The 19042-nt window shown below is 32.0% G+C and overlaps 1 protein-coding gene across 2 annotated transcripts in view; it reads left to right on the top strand.

The window, feature by feature from the left end:
* LOC148952098 (EF-hand domain-containing protein 1-like) overlaps nucleotides 1-19042 on the top strand; it is a 174624-nt gene that overhangs the window by 140962 nt on the left and 14620 nt on the right. For both annotated transcript variants that reach the window (XM_089088845.1, XM_089088846.1), the window contains exon 4: nucleotides 13699-13904. In XM_089088845.1, coding sequence (XP_088944971.1) covers nucleotides 13699-13904 — 206 coding nt within the window. The remainder of the gene's footprint in view (nucleotides 1-13698; nucleotides 13905-19042) is intronic.

Raw genomic sequence — 19042 nt, 5'->3', positions numbered from 1 at the left:
CCCTTGGAAAATACCCCCCAGAAATCCCCCTGTGGAAAATACACTCCCAGTAAATACCCCCCCCCCACTCCCCGTGGAAAATAAGGCTTTCCAAATTTGAGAATTTTATTTGAGTTTTATATTTTTAATTTCCGCAGGGGGAAGGAATTTTGGTACTTGTGTATTAATACGCCACTCACTCAAGTTTACGATGTGCATTAAATTTAAAATTCGAGGACACATCGGTTTTTTCGTTACTTTCTTCGGTACTTTAGAAATAATTTTGGGCTATAGATTTACCTATTAGGGTTTTTTCCAAGTTTAAGTGTTTTTTTTTCTATGACCGTTTCTCCAAGTATTAAGTTATTATTAGGTTAATGTAGTGTTTCATTAAGTGTTTTATGATGATCGCTGATCAAAATTTATGTTATTTGTGCCTTTCATTTATGCCGTAAAAGCTTTAAAATACACTTATCCATCTATCTATCTAATATACAGAATAATTTTACTAAACACATTTTGCAACAGACCCGCTATACTTTACCCCCCCCCCACCTAATAGGTAAATCTATAGCCCAAATTTATTTCTAGAGTAACAGAAAACTAACGAAAAAACCGGTGTGTTCTCGAATTTTAAAATTTAATACACAGCTTAAACTTGAGTGAGTGGCGCATAATCCACAAGTACCAAAATTCCTTCCCCTACGGAAATTAAAAAGATAAAATTCAAATAAAATTCTCAATCTAGAAAGCCTTATTTTCCATGGGGTGGGGAGAGGGTATTTTCCGGGGGGGGGCTATTTTCCGCGGTGGGCTATTCTTTTTTGGGGGGGAGGGGTGTATTTTCTGTGGAGGGGCATTTTCCACGGGGGGTATATTCCGCGGGGGTATTTTCCGGGAGGGGGGGCTATTTTTCGCGGTAGTTTATTTTCGGGGGGGGGTGTATTTTCCGTGGAGATATTCTCTGGGGGGGGGGGTGGTATTTTCCACGGTGGTATTTTCCGGTTTTTTAGGGGGGGGGGGTAATCGCCGTAGTGGGGGGAGGGGGTAAACGCCGGCCACCATATATAGAAAGGGTGATCGTATAAACTTCGGAGGGGGCTCATTGGATTGTTAATCAGAAGTTCTATTGGCCTTTTTAAGATTCAGAGTGATCGAAGGGCGGATAACCCCCACTCCCCAAGCGTCGTATTTTCCCGTAATGTATATGATAGAAATTTTGAGATGGCAGTAGTGTCCTATATTTACATACTGGGCGTACATCATATAAAACCTACCAAACACGTTATACTAGGACTATAATGGTATGTTTTCCAGAACTTAAACGTTGAACAGATTTATTCTAAATTTTAAACCTGTCTTAATAACCAGTTGTAAAAGTAGAAAAAGTAGTTTTTGAGTAACAAGTATTTTGGACCACTCAAAAATGGTCTTAACTACGCACATAAATATTCGGATAAAACCAGATGACGATAATAAGAATATTTTTATATGGATTGAATGAAACAGGTAAAGGGTTAGAATAGCTTACCAACTAAAGGTAAGGCTGTGGGAATGGTAACTCCCACGCAGAGTGACATAAATGACAGAATAAAATTAGAATATATTTATCTCTCACAAATCGGTTGACTTGATTGACCTAGCTTCACTTCTTGGCTGTGGTCTCTATAATACACAAGTCCCAAATGAGGAATGTGGGCAATATATAATATTGTTTGGTATTGGAGTATGCATAAAGTTGAAACAAATAAAGTCGTAGGTGCCAAGAAAAGAATTTTAATATATAAATCCAGAACAATCCTTAGAAATCTAGTAAAATCCTTAGAAATCAAGTGGTCAGGTGGTTATGTATTTGAACTCTCTAGGACCCCAGCCATCAAGGACCCAAATCATCAAGAATGCCAACCACAAAGGACTCCAACCTCCAAGGACCCCAATACTCCCATACTTTGTGGCCCCTCTCCCCATTTTTTATAGTTTTTTTTTAAGTTTAGTTTTTAAACTTTTTTTTGAACTTTAATTTTTATATATATTTTTTAACAGACATTTTTTCAACTTTCTTTTTTACATGTCTTAGAATGACATGAAATATACTTTAAACTAAAACAACTCACATTTAATATTTTCGAAATACAGAATGAGGATGATATAGATATGTTAGTCGTGACTTTTACAATTAGAAAAATAAGTTTTGTAGTAGCACTTTTCTTTTTTTGGGCTGAATGTATTTTGGACTTAAAAAAATTTCAGCTTTTATTTTTTTTTTCATGGATATATTTTTTCCATGGATAATTATTTTTCACGAGGATATTTTTAATTTATCGATAAACAGAGGTCTACTTCCAAGTTGTTTTGGTTATGTTTTTCAAATGAATCATTTTCCAAGTTTTTTTTCATGAATATATTTTTCCATGGATGATTATTTTTCCATGAGGATATTTTTAATATTTCGATAAACAGAGGTCTTCTTCCAAGTTGTTTTGGTTTTATTTTTCAAATAAATCATTTTTCTAAGGTATTTTTTCATGGATATATTTTTCTATGGGTAATTATTTTTCAAAAGGATATTTTTAATATATTGATAAACAGAGGTCTTCTTCCAAGTTGTTTTGGTTTTATCGTTCAAATGTATCATTTTTCCAAGGTATTTTTTTCATGAATATTTTTAATCCATGTGTAATGATTTTTAAATGAGGATATTTTTTTCATATATCGTAGAACAGAGGTCTACTTCCAAGTTGTCTTGGGTATATTTTTCCCTTTTTTCGGAATGAATTTTATTTGGACTGGGAAATTTTTCAACTTTTTTTTTCATTGATATATTTTTCCATGGGTAATTATTTTTCATGAAAGCATTTTTAATATATCGACAAAAAGTTCTTTTTCCAAGTTCTTTTGGTTTTATTTTTCAAATGAATCATTTTTCCATGGTATTTTCTTATGGAAATACTTTTCCATGGGTAATTATTTTTTCATGAGGATTTTTTTAATATATCTTAAAACAGAGGTCTACTTCCATGTTTTCTTGGGTATATTTTCCAACTGAATCATTTTGTCTAAGTATATTTTTTTCATGGATATATTTTTCCATGGATGATTATTTTTTACGAGGATATTTTTAATATATCGATAAATAAAGGTCTACTTCCAAGTTGTTTTGGATATATTTTTCAAATGAATCATTTTTCAAAGTATGGTTTTCAAGAGCATGTTTTTAATTTATTGATAAACAGAAATCTACTTTCAAGTTGTTTTGGGTATATTTTTCAAATGAATCATTTTTCCAGTGTATATATTTAGTTTCAAGGATATATTTTTCCATGGGTAATTATTTTTCATGAGGATATTTTTAATATATCGATAAACAGAGGTCTACTTCCAACTTGTTTAAGGTATATTTTCCAAATGAATCATTTTATTTTGGGTATATTTTTCAAATGAATCATTTTTCCAAGGTATATATTTTTTTTCTATTTTTTAATATATTTTTTTTAACTTAAAAATTGTTTCAACTTTTTTTACATGTTCTAGAATGATATGAAATATACTTAAAACAAATAATTGACATTTAATATTTTCTAAATACAAAATGGGAAAGATACAGATATGTTAGTCGTAACTTTTACTATTAGAAAAATAATGTTTGTAGTAGCACTTTTTTTTTTTTAATGAAGTTTTTCTGGACGGACATTTTTCAACTTTAATTTTTTATTTTTTTTTGTTTATGCGGCTGTATCGATGGTACTCTATGGCCGCTAATCGAAACTACGTAACTGTTCCAGTAGTACTTTATTGTTGGTTATCGACACTACCTAGTTTACTGTTTGTATTAAATCAGTAATTTCGTACATTGCAAGGATAAACACCTGCATCATATTCTTCGAAAAAAAAGAAGATGAAAATGAATTATTCGAAGAAAGCGTATGCTCATGATGAAGTCATCGTTGCGTTGAATACTGACAAAGACATATATTTGAAATATAAAACAAGTAGTAGTGGTAAAACTATTGTAAACGTATGCGTACACTGTCATGACAGCAAGAGTTAAATTTCTTTGGAGTATCATTTCCAGAGATGAAAGTATCGATTCCAGAGATGAAACATTAAATAATTGTCGACGATGGGGGACAACTTCGTGCTACTTTTAGTGATGACATGGTACCTGTTGGTAGATCCTATCACAAAACCTCCTGTATTAGCATTATAAAGATTACAAGAAGAAGACAGGCATACTCCTGCACTAGTGTTATTAACCATATCTTGTCTATGTGTATGAACTGTTACCTGTGTAAAAGTAATGTCATAATAGACAGTGAAATCACACGCAAAATTAAAAGGGAATTTGTAGACAATATTCACCAATGAATGTAATTGATGGAAAATAAAGTACAAGTGAACACTATTACTACTATTGATCATATAGTCAATGAACCTAATAATACCAAAGATGAAACGCAAATTGAACCTGTAGATAAAACCCCAGTAAAAATAGTGTATGACTCAAAATTGATCAATGATTATTCTACTGGTTACGAACTAAGAGAAGAGAATATCTACACTATCAAGAGACGAAATTATGAATTGTTTTATGAAACAGATTCAAAATGTCAAAAGTTGTTCAATGATATTAATAATGTATAATAATATATGTAACATATTTTACTCTTAATATTATATATGTTATTATTTCAATAGAAATATTTTATTCATTACTTTGTAATGTTTCAATTATTTTTAGGGTACGCTAGCAGGTCAACGTTTAACGTGCTTCTGATTGGCTGTACAGTCAGTCGCACAATCGATGTTTCTAACCTTGGGAATTTACAAAAATGTTTCAACATATCACGGTAATATCAGTAGGTCTCGAGTGTCTTAGAATTCACGATCTTTAGGATCAAGAAAAAAAGACTGCAATATAATTGGTCTATTTGATACGGATTTTATTGGACTAAAACATTCATCTCGTTGAATTATTTTTGAAGCTGCTTTCATGCTGCTAGATGAATATCGTAAATAAATTTACTTTTACCATTGGGACATAAAATACAATATGTATGAATAGAAGATTATGGGGACCTATATTACATCACATGAACCAAAATGGGTTTTACGAACAAGTGATTAAGCCATACAATGAAAGTGGTATAGAACTGAAGGTTGTTAAGGAAGAAGTGCAGGAAATATGTAACTTTTTTGGAGTCAAAGTACAATTCGTAAAAGGTAATTCACCTATAGACAAGATTCTAATTGAAAAGTGTGAACCTGACACTTCACTATTTAGTTTAGAAAATTTAACTGCCCCAGATTTGAAGGCACATATCATTGGCTTGAAGATGAAGTTAGATACTTTGCACAGTGAATACTTGAAAAAATACCTAAGAATGCTAAATATATTCAATACAATATAAAAAGTGTGCTAAAGCAATATTATGGAATCCTAATTTATAAATGAGTAATAATGACATTTAAATATTGTTTTTGATGTTTAAATATATACATTTTTCCAAATAATTTTCTTTTTTGCATAAATCTTTAAGCAATAAACATGTTTTAGCTTACTTTTCTTTTCTTTTTACGACTTATAGGACATGTGTCTAGGGGTTCATTGACGAGAATATTCAATGAAAAAGAAGACATTTAACTGAAATCTACTGAAACATAGATCTCGGAAGGTCATTATGCTATTTTTATTATTATTAACCAATGTCAATTGAACAAACGAAAATATTCAAAGAACAAGAAGACATTTAACTGGAATCTACTGAAACCTAGTTCTTGGAAGGTCATTATATTAATTTTTATTATGATTGACCAATTTCAATAAAATAAACGACAATATTCAAAGAAAAAGAAGACATTTGACTGAAATTTACTGAAATCTAGTTCTTAGAAGGTCATTATATTATTTCTTATATTATTATTAGACAATCTCAATCAAATAAACGAAAATATTCAAAGAAAAAGAAGACATTTAACTGAAATCTACTGAAACCTTGATCTCGGAAGGTCATTATGGTATTTTTGTTATTATTAAACAATTTTCAATCAAATAAACGATAATATTCAAAGAAAAATAAGACATTTTACTAAAATCTACCTAAACCTAGATCACAGAAGGTCATTATGTTATTTTATGTTATTATTAAACAATTTCAATCAAATAAACGAGAATAGTCAAAGAAAAAGAAGACATTTAAGTGAAATTTACTGAAACCTAGATCTCGGAAGCTAATTATGTTATTCATTTTATTATTATAAAATTATTTAAATCAAATAAACGAGAATATTCAAAGAAAAAGAAGACATTTAACTGAAATATACTGTAACCTAGATCTCGGAAGTTCATTATGTTATTTTTATTATTATCAAACAATTTCAATCACATAAACTAGGATATTCAAAGAAAAAGAGGGCAATTGAACTGAAATCTACTGAAACCTAGATCTCAGAAGCTCATTACGTTATTTTTAATATTATTAAGCAATTTTAATCAAATAAACGAGAATATTCAAAGAAAAAGATCTCGGAAGCTCATCACGTTATTTTATTATTATTATTATTATGATTAAACAATTTCAATCAAATAAACGAGAATTTTCCAAGAAACAGAAGACATTTAACTTAAATCTACTGAAACCTAGATAACGGAAGGTGATTATGTTATTTTTATTATTATTAAACAATTACAATCAAATAAATGAAAATATTTAAAGAGAATGAAAATATTTAACTGACATCTCCTGAAACCTAGATCTCGGAAGGTCATTATGTTATTTTTTATTATAATTAAACAATTACAATCAAATAAATGAGAATATTCAAAGAAAATGAAAATATTTAACTGAGATCTCCTGAAACCTAGATCTCGGAAGGTCATTATGTTATTTTTTATTATTATTAAATAGTTTCAATCAAATAACATCTTTCAGCTCTACTCTTACTCTGCCTGTGTGTCTGAGATGGTGGGCTGCCATCTATAAGTAGAGATGAAAAGGTGTGATGACATCTATAAGTGGAGCTGAAAAGATGTTATTTGATTGAAATTGTTTAATAATAATACAAAATAGCATAATGACTTTCCGAAATCTAGGTTTCAGGAGATTTCAGTTAAATTCCCCTTTTCTTTGAATATTCTCCTTTATTTGATTAAAATTGTTTAATAATAATGAAAAATAACATAATGAGTTTCTGAGATCTAGGTTTCAGTATAATTCAGTTAAATGTCTTCTTTTTCTTTGAATATTCTCGTTTATTTAATTGAAATTCTTAAATAACAATAAAAATAACATAATAACCTTCCGAGATCTAGGTCTCATCAGATTTCAGTTAAATATCTTTCTTTTTCTTTGAATATTCTCGTTTGTTTGATTAAAATTCTTTAATAATAATGAATCATATAATGAGCTTCCAAGATCTAGGTTTCAGTAGATTTCACGTAAAATTCTTCTTTTTCTTTGAATATTCTCGTTTTTTTTATTGAAATTGTTTAATAATAATACAAAATAACATAATGAGCTTCCGAGGTCGAGGTTTCAGTAGATTTCAGTTAACTGTCTTCATTTTCTTTGAAGATTCTCTTTGAATATTCCCGTTTATTTGGTTGAACTTGTTTCATAATAATATAAACTGTGTCTTCTTTTTCTTTGAATATTCTCCCTTATTTGATAGAAATTGTTTAATAACAAAAAAATAACATAGTGACCTTCCGAGATATAGGTTTAAGTAGATTTTAGTTAAATTTCTTTTTTTTTCTTTGAATATTATCGTTTATTTGACTGAAATTGTTTAATAATAATAAAAAAGAACATAATTAGCTTCCAAGATCTAGGTTTCAGTAGATTTCAGTTAAAATTCTTCTCTTTTTCTTTGAATATTCTCGTTCATTTGATTAAAATTGTTTAATAACAGTAATATAAAATGGGTCCCTTTTTTCTTTTAATATCGTCGTTTATTTGCTTGAAATTGTTTAAAAATAATAAAAAATAAAAAAATAACCTTACGAGATCTAGGTTTCAGTAGATTTCAGTTAAACGTCTTAATTTTCTTTGAATATTCTCGTTTATTTGATTGAAATTGTTTAATAATAATACAAATAAAATAATGAGCTTCCGAGATCTAGGTATCAGTAGATTTCAGTTAAATGTCTTCTTTTTCTTTGAATATTCTCGCTAATTTTACTGATATTGGTTAATAATGATAAAAAAATATAATGACCTTCCGAGAACTAGGTTCTAGTAGATTTCAGTTAAATGTCCTCTTTTTCATTGAATATTCTCGTTTGTTCAATTGAAATAGGTTAATAAAAATAAGAAATAACATAATGACCTTCCGAGATCTAGGTTTTAGTAGATTTCAGTTAATTGTTTTCTTTTTCTTTGAATATTCTCGTCAATGAGCCCCTAGACGCATGTCCTATAAGTCGTAAAAGGAAAAGAAGACTAAGCTAAAACATGTTTATTGCTTAAAAATTTATTCAACAAAGAAAAATATTTGGAAAAATGCACATATTTAAACATCAAAAACAATATTTAAATGTCATTATTACTCATTCATAAATTAGGATTCCATAATATTGCTTTAGCACACTTTTTTTATTGTATTGAATACACTTGGCATTCTTAGGTATTTGTTCAGGTATCCTCTGTGCAAAGTATCTCACTTCATCTTCTTGCAGATGATATGTGCCTTCAAATCTTGGACAGTTAAATTGTTCTAACTTAAATACTGGAATGTCAGGCTCATACTTTTCAATTAGAATCTTGTACGTAGGTGGATTACCTTTTACGAACTTAACCCTAAAAAAGTTACATATTTCCTCCACTTCTTCCTTAACAACCTTCAGTCCCATACCACTTTCATTTTATGGCTTAATCACTTGTTGTTAAAACCCATTTTGGTTCATGTTATGTAATATAGGACCCCATAATCTTCTATCATGTTCATACATATTGTATTTTATGTCCGAATGGTAACAGTCAATTTCTTTACGATATTCTTCTAGCAGCATGAACGCAGCTTAAAAAATAAGGCCACAAGATGAATGTTTTAGTCCAATTAATTCCTTATCAAATAGACCAATTGTATTGCAATTTTTTTTACTAGATCCTAAAGATCTTGAAATCAAAGACACTTGAGAACTAATGATATTACCGTGACATGTTTAAACAGTTTATCTAAACTCCAAAGGTTAGAGACATCAATTGTGCGACTGACTTGACAGCCAATCAGAATCATGTTAAACGTTGACTTGCTAGCGTACCCTAAAAATAATTGAAACATAAGAAAGTAATGCATAAAATATTTTATTATTAAAATAACGACATGTAAAATATTAACAGAGCAATATTTTACATATATATTATTATACATTATTAATATCATTAAACAACTTTTGACATTTTGAATCTGTTTCATGAAATCATTCACCATATTCTCCCTTGATAGTGTAGGTATTCTCTTCCCTTAGTTTGTAAACAGTAGAATAAGCATTAATCCATTTTGAGTCATGCACTATTTTTACTGGGGCGTCATCTGCAGGTTCAATATGCGTTGCATCTTTGGTATTTTTAGGTTCATTGAAAATCTGATCAATAGTAATAATAATTTTCACTTTTGCTTTATTTTCCATCAATTCAGCTTTACATTCATAGGTGATTTTGTCTACCAATGCCCTTTTTACTTTACGTGTGATTTCACTGTCTATTATGACATTATTTTAAAACAGGTAGCAGTTCTTGCACGTAGACAAGATATGGTAAATGACACTAGTGCAGGAGTATGCCTTCTTCTTCTTGTCATCTTAGGATGGTAATACCAAAAGTTGTGTGATGGGATCTATCAACAGGTTACGTGTTATCACAAACAGTAGCAAGAAGTTATCCCCTGTTTTCGACAATTGTTTTCATGTTTGCAATCTCTTTGAGCAATATCATCTATGGAAATGATACTCTAGTATATCCATCATCAACAATGTTGAATCTCTTCGATACTCCCAAGAAATATAAACTCTCACTCTCATTAAAACGCACGCATACGTTTCCAATAGTTTTACCACTACTACTTGTTTCATAAATCAAATATATTTTTTGTCAGCATTCAACGCAACAATGATTATATCATGTGTACACACTTTCTTCAAATAATTAATTTTCGTTTTTTTAAAGAATATGATGCAGGTGTTTATTCTTCCATTGTACGAAAATTACTGATTTAGAACATACAATAAACTAGATAGTATCAACAACAAACCATAGAATACCACTGGGACAGCCGGATATTGTCGATGAGTGGACATAGAGTACCATCGATACAGCCGCATAAAGAAAAAAAAATAATAAAAAATAAAAGTAGAAAAATTTCCAAGAAACAATACAGTCAAAAAAAGATAAGCGCTACTAACATTATTTTTCTAATAGTATAAGTCACGATTAACATATCTATATCATTTTCATTTTGTATTTCGAAAATATTAAATGAGAATTTTTTGTGTGAAGTATATTTCATGTCTTTCTAGGATATGCGAAAAAATTTGAATAAATGTCTGTATATAAAATATATTAAAAAATTGAACAAAAATATTTACCTTGGAAAAATGATTCATTTAAAAAACATACCCAAAACAAAATGATTCAATTGGAAAATATACCCAAAACAACTCGAAAGTAGACCTCTCTTTATTGATACATTAAAAATATCCTCATGAAAAATAATTACCCATGGAAAAATATATTATTGAACAAAAATATACCTTGGAAAAATGATTCATTTGAAAAATATACCCAAAACAACTTGGAAGTAGACCTCTTCTTATCAATATGTTAAAAATATCCTCATGAAAAATAATTACCCATTGAAAAATATATCCATGAAAAAAAATATTCTTAATAAAAATGATTCATTTGAAAAATATACCCAAGACAACTTGATAGTAGTCCTCTGTTTTACGATATATTTAAAAACATCCATATGAAGATAATTACTCATGGAAAAATATATCCTAAAAAAAATACCTTGGAAAAATTATTCATTTGAAAAACATAACCAAAACAACTTGGAAGAAGACCTCTGTTTATCGATATATTCAAAATATACTCATTAAAAATAAATACCCATGTAAAAATATATCCATGAAAAAACAAATAAAAGTTGAAAAATTTCCATGTCCAAAAAAAGTTCAGTCCGAAAAAAGTAAAAAATATATCCAATACAACTTGGAAGAGGACCTCTGTTTTACGTAATATTAAAAAAAATTTCTCATGAAAAAATAATTACCCATGGAAAAATATATCCATGAAAAAAACCCTTGTAAAAATGATTCATTTGAAAAGTAAAATTAAAACGACTTCGAAAAAGACCTCTGTTTATCGATATATTAAAAACATCCCCATGAAAAATAATTACCCATGGAAAAACATATCCATGAAAAAAATAAGTTGTCCCAAAAAACTTCAGTCCAAAAAAGGTGTTACTACAGGCATTATTTTTCTAATAGTAAAAGTCTGGACTAACACATCTATATCATTCTAATTTCGTATTTCGAAATTATGAATTTTTTTTTGTTTTATGTATGTTTCTTGTCATTCCAAGACATGTAAATAAAAGTTTAAAAAAATTTATGTTAATAAAAATACAAAAATAAAAAATAAAAATGTTAAAAAAATAAACTTAAAAAAAAGTATAAAAAAGGGGTGGGGCCAAAAATTAGTGGGGGGGAGGGTATTGGGGGCTCTTGGAGGTTGGGGTCCTTGGTGGTTGGGGTTCTTGATGATGGGGGTCCTTGAGGGTTAAAATCCATAGCCACCTGACTACTTGATTTCTAAGGATTGTACTGGATTTCTAAGAATCTTTCTGGAATTCTATATTAAAATTCTTTTCTTTGCACCTATGACTTTATTAATTTCACCTTTATGCAGACTCCAATACCAAACAATATTTTATATTGGCTACATTCCTCATTTGGTACTTGTGTATTATAGGGACCATAGCCAAGAAGTTAAGCTAGGTCAATCGAATCAATCGACTTGTGAAAGATAAATATATTCTAATCCTATTCTGTTATTTATGTCACGTGGCGTGGGAGTTACCATTCCCTCAGACTTAACTTTAGCTGGTAAGGTATTTTAACCCTTTACCTGTTTCATTCAATCCATATAAAAATATTCTTATTATTGTCGCCTGATTTTATCCGAATATGTATGTGCCTAGTTAAGACCATTATTGAGTGGTCCAAAATAATTTTTACTCTAAAACTGATTTTTCTACTTTTAAAACTGGTTATTAAGACTGGTTTAAAATTTAAAATAGTTCTGTTCAACATGTAATATACCATTATAGTCCGAATATAACGTGTTTGGTAGGCTATATGCTTTATAAGATGTACGCCCAGTATGTAAGTATAGCACACTATTTATGGGCATTTGTTCATTTATTTTTAAGTTAAATTTTGTTAGTAAAGCGCAAATTGTGTTCTGGTCTTGAGAATGCATAAGGGTTATCAGCCCTACTCATGTTAATTTTTGCTTGTTTTGAGTTTGACTCGGCTATTTATTATAATTTCTGTTCGTTTTTAGTTTCCTTTATTTATTCATAGTGTTTTGTGGTATTCATAGTGTTTATTGTTGCTCATTCTTGGCTTAATGGAGCTCTTTAATTTTCTTTGAAAAACTTGTCTTGTGGAAATAGATTTTTTTAAATTAATTTTTATTACAAAGCGGGTTGAACGCTTGATATTATCAATGTATAGTTATAATTGCTTTGGTGATTACACTTATCAAAGGAAATTCTAAGGAAACGATGTCATCCTGATCTGTTAAGAATTATGTCAAGGCCCTGATCAACTCGTGAATATATCCTCTCGAGTTTACTGAGCTTAGGGGTGTTTTAGGCTGGACATTACGATTGCCGAAAATTAGATATGCAGAAGAGGACCACATTAGACAGAATATACATTCTACAGGGGGAAGAGAACATACTGCGAAGAATCTATAAGCGGTTATCTTTTGGTGAATACAAACGGGTTCAGAAGGCGGTCCTTTACCTGACTCTTCAAAATTTGAATAGCAGGGTTTCGAGTTGTTACTTGATTTTAAAAGAAGAAATCGCAAAAAAAGGTAAAAAGTGGACACATGAAGAATTTCATCCCGTTCTCAACATCAGCCTTTGGTCAAGTTGAGGAAAGATTAAATTAAGAAAAAGAATCAATAAAAGAAAAAATGTGAGGATAATTGATAAACATTGACAAGAAAGACTACGCTTATCTTAGGTAAATTATTTGGCAATTTATAAATTACGTAATTTTTCGATAGTTTATACACAAGATTTATTATTGGGAAAGGGCAAAATGTTCCAACCTGCTTGTGTCCCAAAAGAATGATGGTCAAATGTGAAACTTCAGTGAATGTTGAGGGGTATTTTGAACTAAATCAAAAACTACTACTAAAAATTTCATGAAATGTCATCTGTAACTGTAGGGACACTCTTCCCATGAAATGTACACCCATTTCTTTAATTGTTTTTCGGCTCAATATTGTTTACAGTGCAACTAAAGCGAAAGAAGTGAACGGTGTTCATCATTTTTACTTCCTTGTGAAATGGAAATGAATTATCATTATCACTTACTTTTTGAATTCATATTTAGATCCTTGTCCTAGCTCTCTTGTTACAGATAATTTTAGAGTAAGTCCTATTGTTTTTTAGCTAAATGAGTCCGATTCTTTCCAGGACTTTTATGCAAAGGCTGGAATCGACGTCCCTTTTAATCGTCCACGTAGTAGTCCCTTAATTGAGCGACAAGTTAGCCAGCATCGTCCTGCGACTCCCCAGCGCAGTAGTGTCTCCCCTGAAAGCCATAGTCACAAGTCCAATGGAAGTTCATCTCGAAAATATAAACTGCGGCAGTATTTAGAACATGATGGGCATGTTCTGAGGTATTAAATAAGTTAAAAGAATTTTTAGTGAAAACTAATAAGTGATGTTAAAATATAATACGAATGAACTTAATCTAGACAAAATCTATTGCGAACAACAAAGTAGTATAAATTAACAAGAGTGAAGAAATGAAACATAAAACCAAAGCACAGGCAAATGAGCACCCTTTTTTCTTTTTCAAAAAAGAAAGACTTTTTCCTTTTTTGAAGCGCGGGAAGTTTTACTCTTATATGTGTTAATTTCTATGTCCTGTATTTTTGGTTTTTTATTAATTTGATTTTTGTTTGTTTTGTTGACAAATAATTCTTTACTAAGTCTATGCTATTGCGCAGAATATGTAAATAAAACAATAAAATCACATTTTATAATGCAGTTTAAAAAAATTCTCGATCGACGTCGACCCTCAAAAATCAAACCACATGAAGACTATGAAACAAAATGTCTTTTTGAAACGCTGAAATATACTTGTGTGCCGTTTTCATTGAAAACAAATGGGAAAACCTCAAAAGTAACCTCTAGCGTAAAGAAAACAGGCGGCTCGTAGAAAAGATTGAGAAGTTAGGAGATAAGAATTGAAGACCTGAAACAAAAGACACGCACAGTCACACAGAAATCGACTTGTAAAATGGACACTAAACGAGATCAGTACCTTATCCTCATTTGATTCTTTTTTATGAGAAAAGTCACCCTTTTCTCACAATCATTATTAGTTACGACTTTTTAGCCGTACTTCAAATTCAGTAATTACTACTTAGCTTTAAGTTAAGTTCAGTAATATTCAGTAACTAACTGAGCTTGAAGCTCTACTACTACTACTACTACTAACAACTCACTGCAGCTACGAACCACATGTGGCCAATACAGCCGCGCACGCTTCTCCTCCATTCCAATCTATTCAAAGCCTCCCTCTTTACACCCTCCCATGAAGTTCCCATTTTCTTTTAATCTTTCTTTATGACAACCTCCCACTCCAACCGCGTACGGACTGGCTTACCGTTTAGCCATAGACGGTTGGCTAAAAAGGACAATCTTCGGCAATCTGTCATCCTTTATCTGCTGAACGTGCCCTAGCTATCTCAACCTTTCTCTCGTTATAGCCCTAGAAAGCGGGATTGAACCAAACTTTTCGTACAGCCTACTGTTTGAAATACGGTCAGTCAGCCGGGACCCAGAACAATCCCTAGGCCATTTCTCTGGAAAACATCTAGCAAATCTTCATCCGCTTTTCGGAGCACCCATGCTTCAGAGTCATATTTGACCACTGTTATCGCTGTAGCTTCCAATATTCTAATCCTGGTTTGCAAACTTATCTTCCTGTTCTTCCAAACTTTTTTAAATTGTGAAAAAACGCCCCGAGCCTTGGCTATTCTACTTTTAACCCTTTCACTGCTCCCACCCTCTATACTAATAATACTATTTAGATAAGTGAAGCTGTCCACATGATCAGCCTTTTCGTTACCCAACGTCATCTTTTCATCTTCACTTATTCCTAGCCTTAGTGACTTAGTTTTCTTAACATTAATTTTCAAATCTATTCTAGCACCATGAACTCGTAAACGTTCTAAGAGTTCATTTATTTTGATCACGCTTTTATCTAGGATGCTTAAATCATCAGCATAATCCAAGTCTCAGTCCATAATATCAGTCTTAGACTTTTACAGTGAGAGAAGGAGGCGATACCCAAACTCTTGTTTGTTGTAATTTTTGGTCGTTTCAAGATTGATTTGGATATTCAATTTAAGTTTTACTTATTTTCACATTTATTTATTCATTTATATTAGTACCTATTGTGTGTTTGTTTGCTATTATTGTCTGTTTAATTTATGTTCGTTTTTGGTTTCATTTATACTTAGTAAGAAATTTTTTTTTCGTTTTAAGCTTGATTTGCATATTCAATTTCAGTTTTACTAGTTTTAAGATTTATTTATTCATTTAAATTAGTACCTGGTGTATGTTTTTTTGCTATGTTTGTTTATATAATTTCTGTTCGTTTTGGGTTTCATTTATTCTTTAATAGTAATTTCTGGTCATTTTGAGTTTGAATTTTAACAGGTATTTTTATCTGCTGATCTTAAGTTTAATATGGCCTTTACTTTCGTCTCAAAATCTTTTTTTTCGTAAAGTTTTTTTTTTTAATTAATTTTTGTTCGTTTTTGATTGCAAAAAGTTTCAAGTTTTTTAAATTCCTTATTTCAAAATCAAATTTTTTTTTACACATCAAAGTTTCATCAAAGTATCAAAGTAACAATACCAAAGTATCAAAGTAAATAAAGCATCAAAGCAAACAAGGTATCAATGTAACAATAAGCAACTTGCATGACTTATAGCCTTTGCACCATAAACCTAAGTTGTCACGTAGATCACTAAATCCAAGCATCAAAGTAGACGAAAAATCAAATTAACAATACTTAAGTTTCGTAACTCAGAGCCATTTCCCCAAGGTTGGGGGGCTCAAACCAGGAAGCAAAGCTATTTGCTCTTTGATCTATTTTGAACAAAATGACTATCTCAAAATTTTGACCCAATACCCTTTGGGAAAGTGGGGCGTGGGCTAGTTGCCAATTGATCACTTTTGACTCTTAAAAAAGAACTAGAAGTTTTTTATTTCTGATCAAATGAGTCCCCTCCAAAGTTAATCTAAGGTTAACGACCATCCTTTCCTCATAAAAACTCATTTTCTAATAATGGGCCATTTACATAAGTTACAATCCTTGCCCGGCGGGATATGGAGGAATTCTCAACCCCTCGGTAGTAATTCAAATTTCGGACTGTCTTGAACAAAATGGCTATTTCAAAATTTTGGTAAGATGCATTTGAGTAAAAAAGGCACAAGGGGGGGGGGGGTTTACTTTTGATCAGTTTGGATTCTTAAAAAGGGCACGATAAATTTCGATTTCCGATCGAATGAACTTCCTCCAAAGTTTATACGACCACGCCTTCCATAAAAGCTTTACATGTTAACGATGGGCTGCTAGTATAACTTACAGTCCTTTCCTCCAGGGCTGGAGGAACGGGGGTTCAAATCCGGAACCATTGCTATTTGACAATTGGACGATTTTGAAGAAAATGACTAACTCAAAATTTTGGTCGGAAGCATTTAGAAAAAAGGACATGGGGGACGCTTGCCGTTCAACTACTCTTGACTTATGAAAATGGAACTAACGCTTTCGATTTAAATCGAAAGAGCCTTTTCTGAAGTCTATACAATTACCCCTTCGATAAAAACCTTATACATGAACAAAGGACATCTTGAATAACTTACACCCCTTACTCTGGGGGTAGTGGGAGGTTATGTCAATCCCGAAGCATAATTATTTTACTTACTTCACCTTTTGACTATTTTGAACATAATGGCCATCTCAAAATTTTGATTGGATGCATTTAAGGAAAAGACGGCGTGAAAGGGAGGAGAAGCTTGGTGCCCCCCCGTCCCCCTCCTTTGGGAATTAAAAAGAACTTTCAATTCCAAATCGAATGAGCCCCCTCCAAAATTCATGTGGCCACCCCTTCCATAAGAACCTTATATGCCCCGGGGCATAACTTACAAATTTGCTCCCGGGTTTTAGGGAGCTGTGTTTTCCCTGGAGGTTTTGTTATGTGATATTTGGTCTATTTTGAACAAAATTGCTGTATATAAAATTCGATCGGATGCATTTGGGAAACGTGGGGACACGAGGGGGGGGGGGCTAGTTGCCCTCATATCACTTTTGACTCTTAAAAAGGGAACGAGAAATTTCAACTTCCAATCAAATGAGCCCCTTCTGAAGTTCATACCCCTTCCATAATAACCAAATATTCCCCCAAGGCATAACTTACAACGCCTGCCCGCAGGCTTTAGGGTGTTGTGTCAACCCCGGAGTTTTATTATCTGATGTTTCAACTAATTTTAACAAAATGGCTATCTCACAATTTTTATCGGAGGGGTTCGGGGAAAAGGGCATGGGGGGGGGGGCTAGTTGCCCTCCGATCTGCTTTGACTCTTAAAGAGTGAACTAAAACCTTCAATTTCGTATGAAATGAGCCCCCCTGAAGTTTATACAAGCACCCCTTCCGTAACAACCATATAAGCCCCAAGGGCTTAACTTACAATGCCTGTTCGGATTTTAGGGGGTTGTGTCGACCTCAGAGTTTTCTTGTCTGATCTTTAAAATATTTTTGACAAAATGGCTATCTAAATTTTTATCGAATGGATTTGGAATTTGGATTTGGAAAAAGAGGGCTAATGGCCCTCTAACCTCTTTTGACTCTTAAAAAGGGAACTAAAACTATCAATTTCTCTATGAAGTGAGCCCCCTCTGAAGTCTATACGAGCACCCCTTCCATAAGAACCATATATGTCCCCCGGGTATAACTTACACGACGCCTGCCCCGAGGCTCCGGGGGGGGGGGGGGGGGGTATGTCAACTCCGGAGTTTTTTTCATCTGATTTTTCAACTAATTTTAACAAAATGGCTATCTCAAAATTTTTAACGGTTGGGTTTGGGAAAAAAGGGCATGGGGGAAAATGGAAAAATTTCATTTTTTCGATCAAATGAGCCCCCTCTGAATTTTATACGAGGGATCCCTTCCATAAGAACCATATATGCCCCCAGAGCATAACTTGCAACGCCTGCCCTTGGACTCTGGGGGGTTGTGCCGATCTCGGAGCTTTTATCTGATCTTTGGACTATTTTAAAAAAAACAGTTATCTCAAAATTTTTATCAGATGCATTTTGGGTAAAAACGACGCTGGAGGGCGGGCTAGTTGCCCTCTGATCCCTCTTGGCTCTTAAAAGGAACACTAGCACTCTCGATGTCCAATCAAATGAACCCCCCTCTGAAGTTTCTACGATCCCCCCTTCCATATGAAGTATCCCTGGGAAAAATAATAAATAATACAGCGTTGAAGCCCTATGGCCTTTGCTATAGGCAACGCTATAGCGTTGCCTTTCAAAAAATGGAACTAGAACTTTCAATTTCTAATCATTTGAGCCCCCTCCGAAGTTTATACGAGCAACTCTTCCATAAAAACCTTGTATCTCCCCTGGGCTTAAGTTACGACCCTTCTTCCGGGTTGGGGGGGGGGGTATGTTGAACCCTAGTAGTTTGAGATCTGATCGTTGGACTATTTCAAACCTAACGACTATCTCAAAATTTT

Source organism: Artemia sp. Qi Xiang Cuo, chromosome 5, assembly GCF_049724085.1.
Source record: "Artemia sp. Qi Xiang Cuo chromosome 5, ASM4972408v1, whole genome shotgun sequence".
Taxonomy (NCBI): domain Eukaryota; kingdom Metazoa; phylum Arthropoda; class Branchiopoda; order Anostraca; family Artemiidae; genus Artemia; species Artemia sp. Qi Xiang Cuo.
The sequence above is the reverse complement of the archived record's forward strand: the minus strand, read 5'-3'. Positions and strand labels throughout refer to the sequence as shown.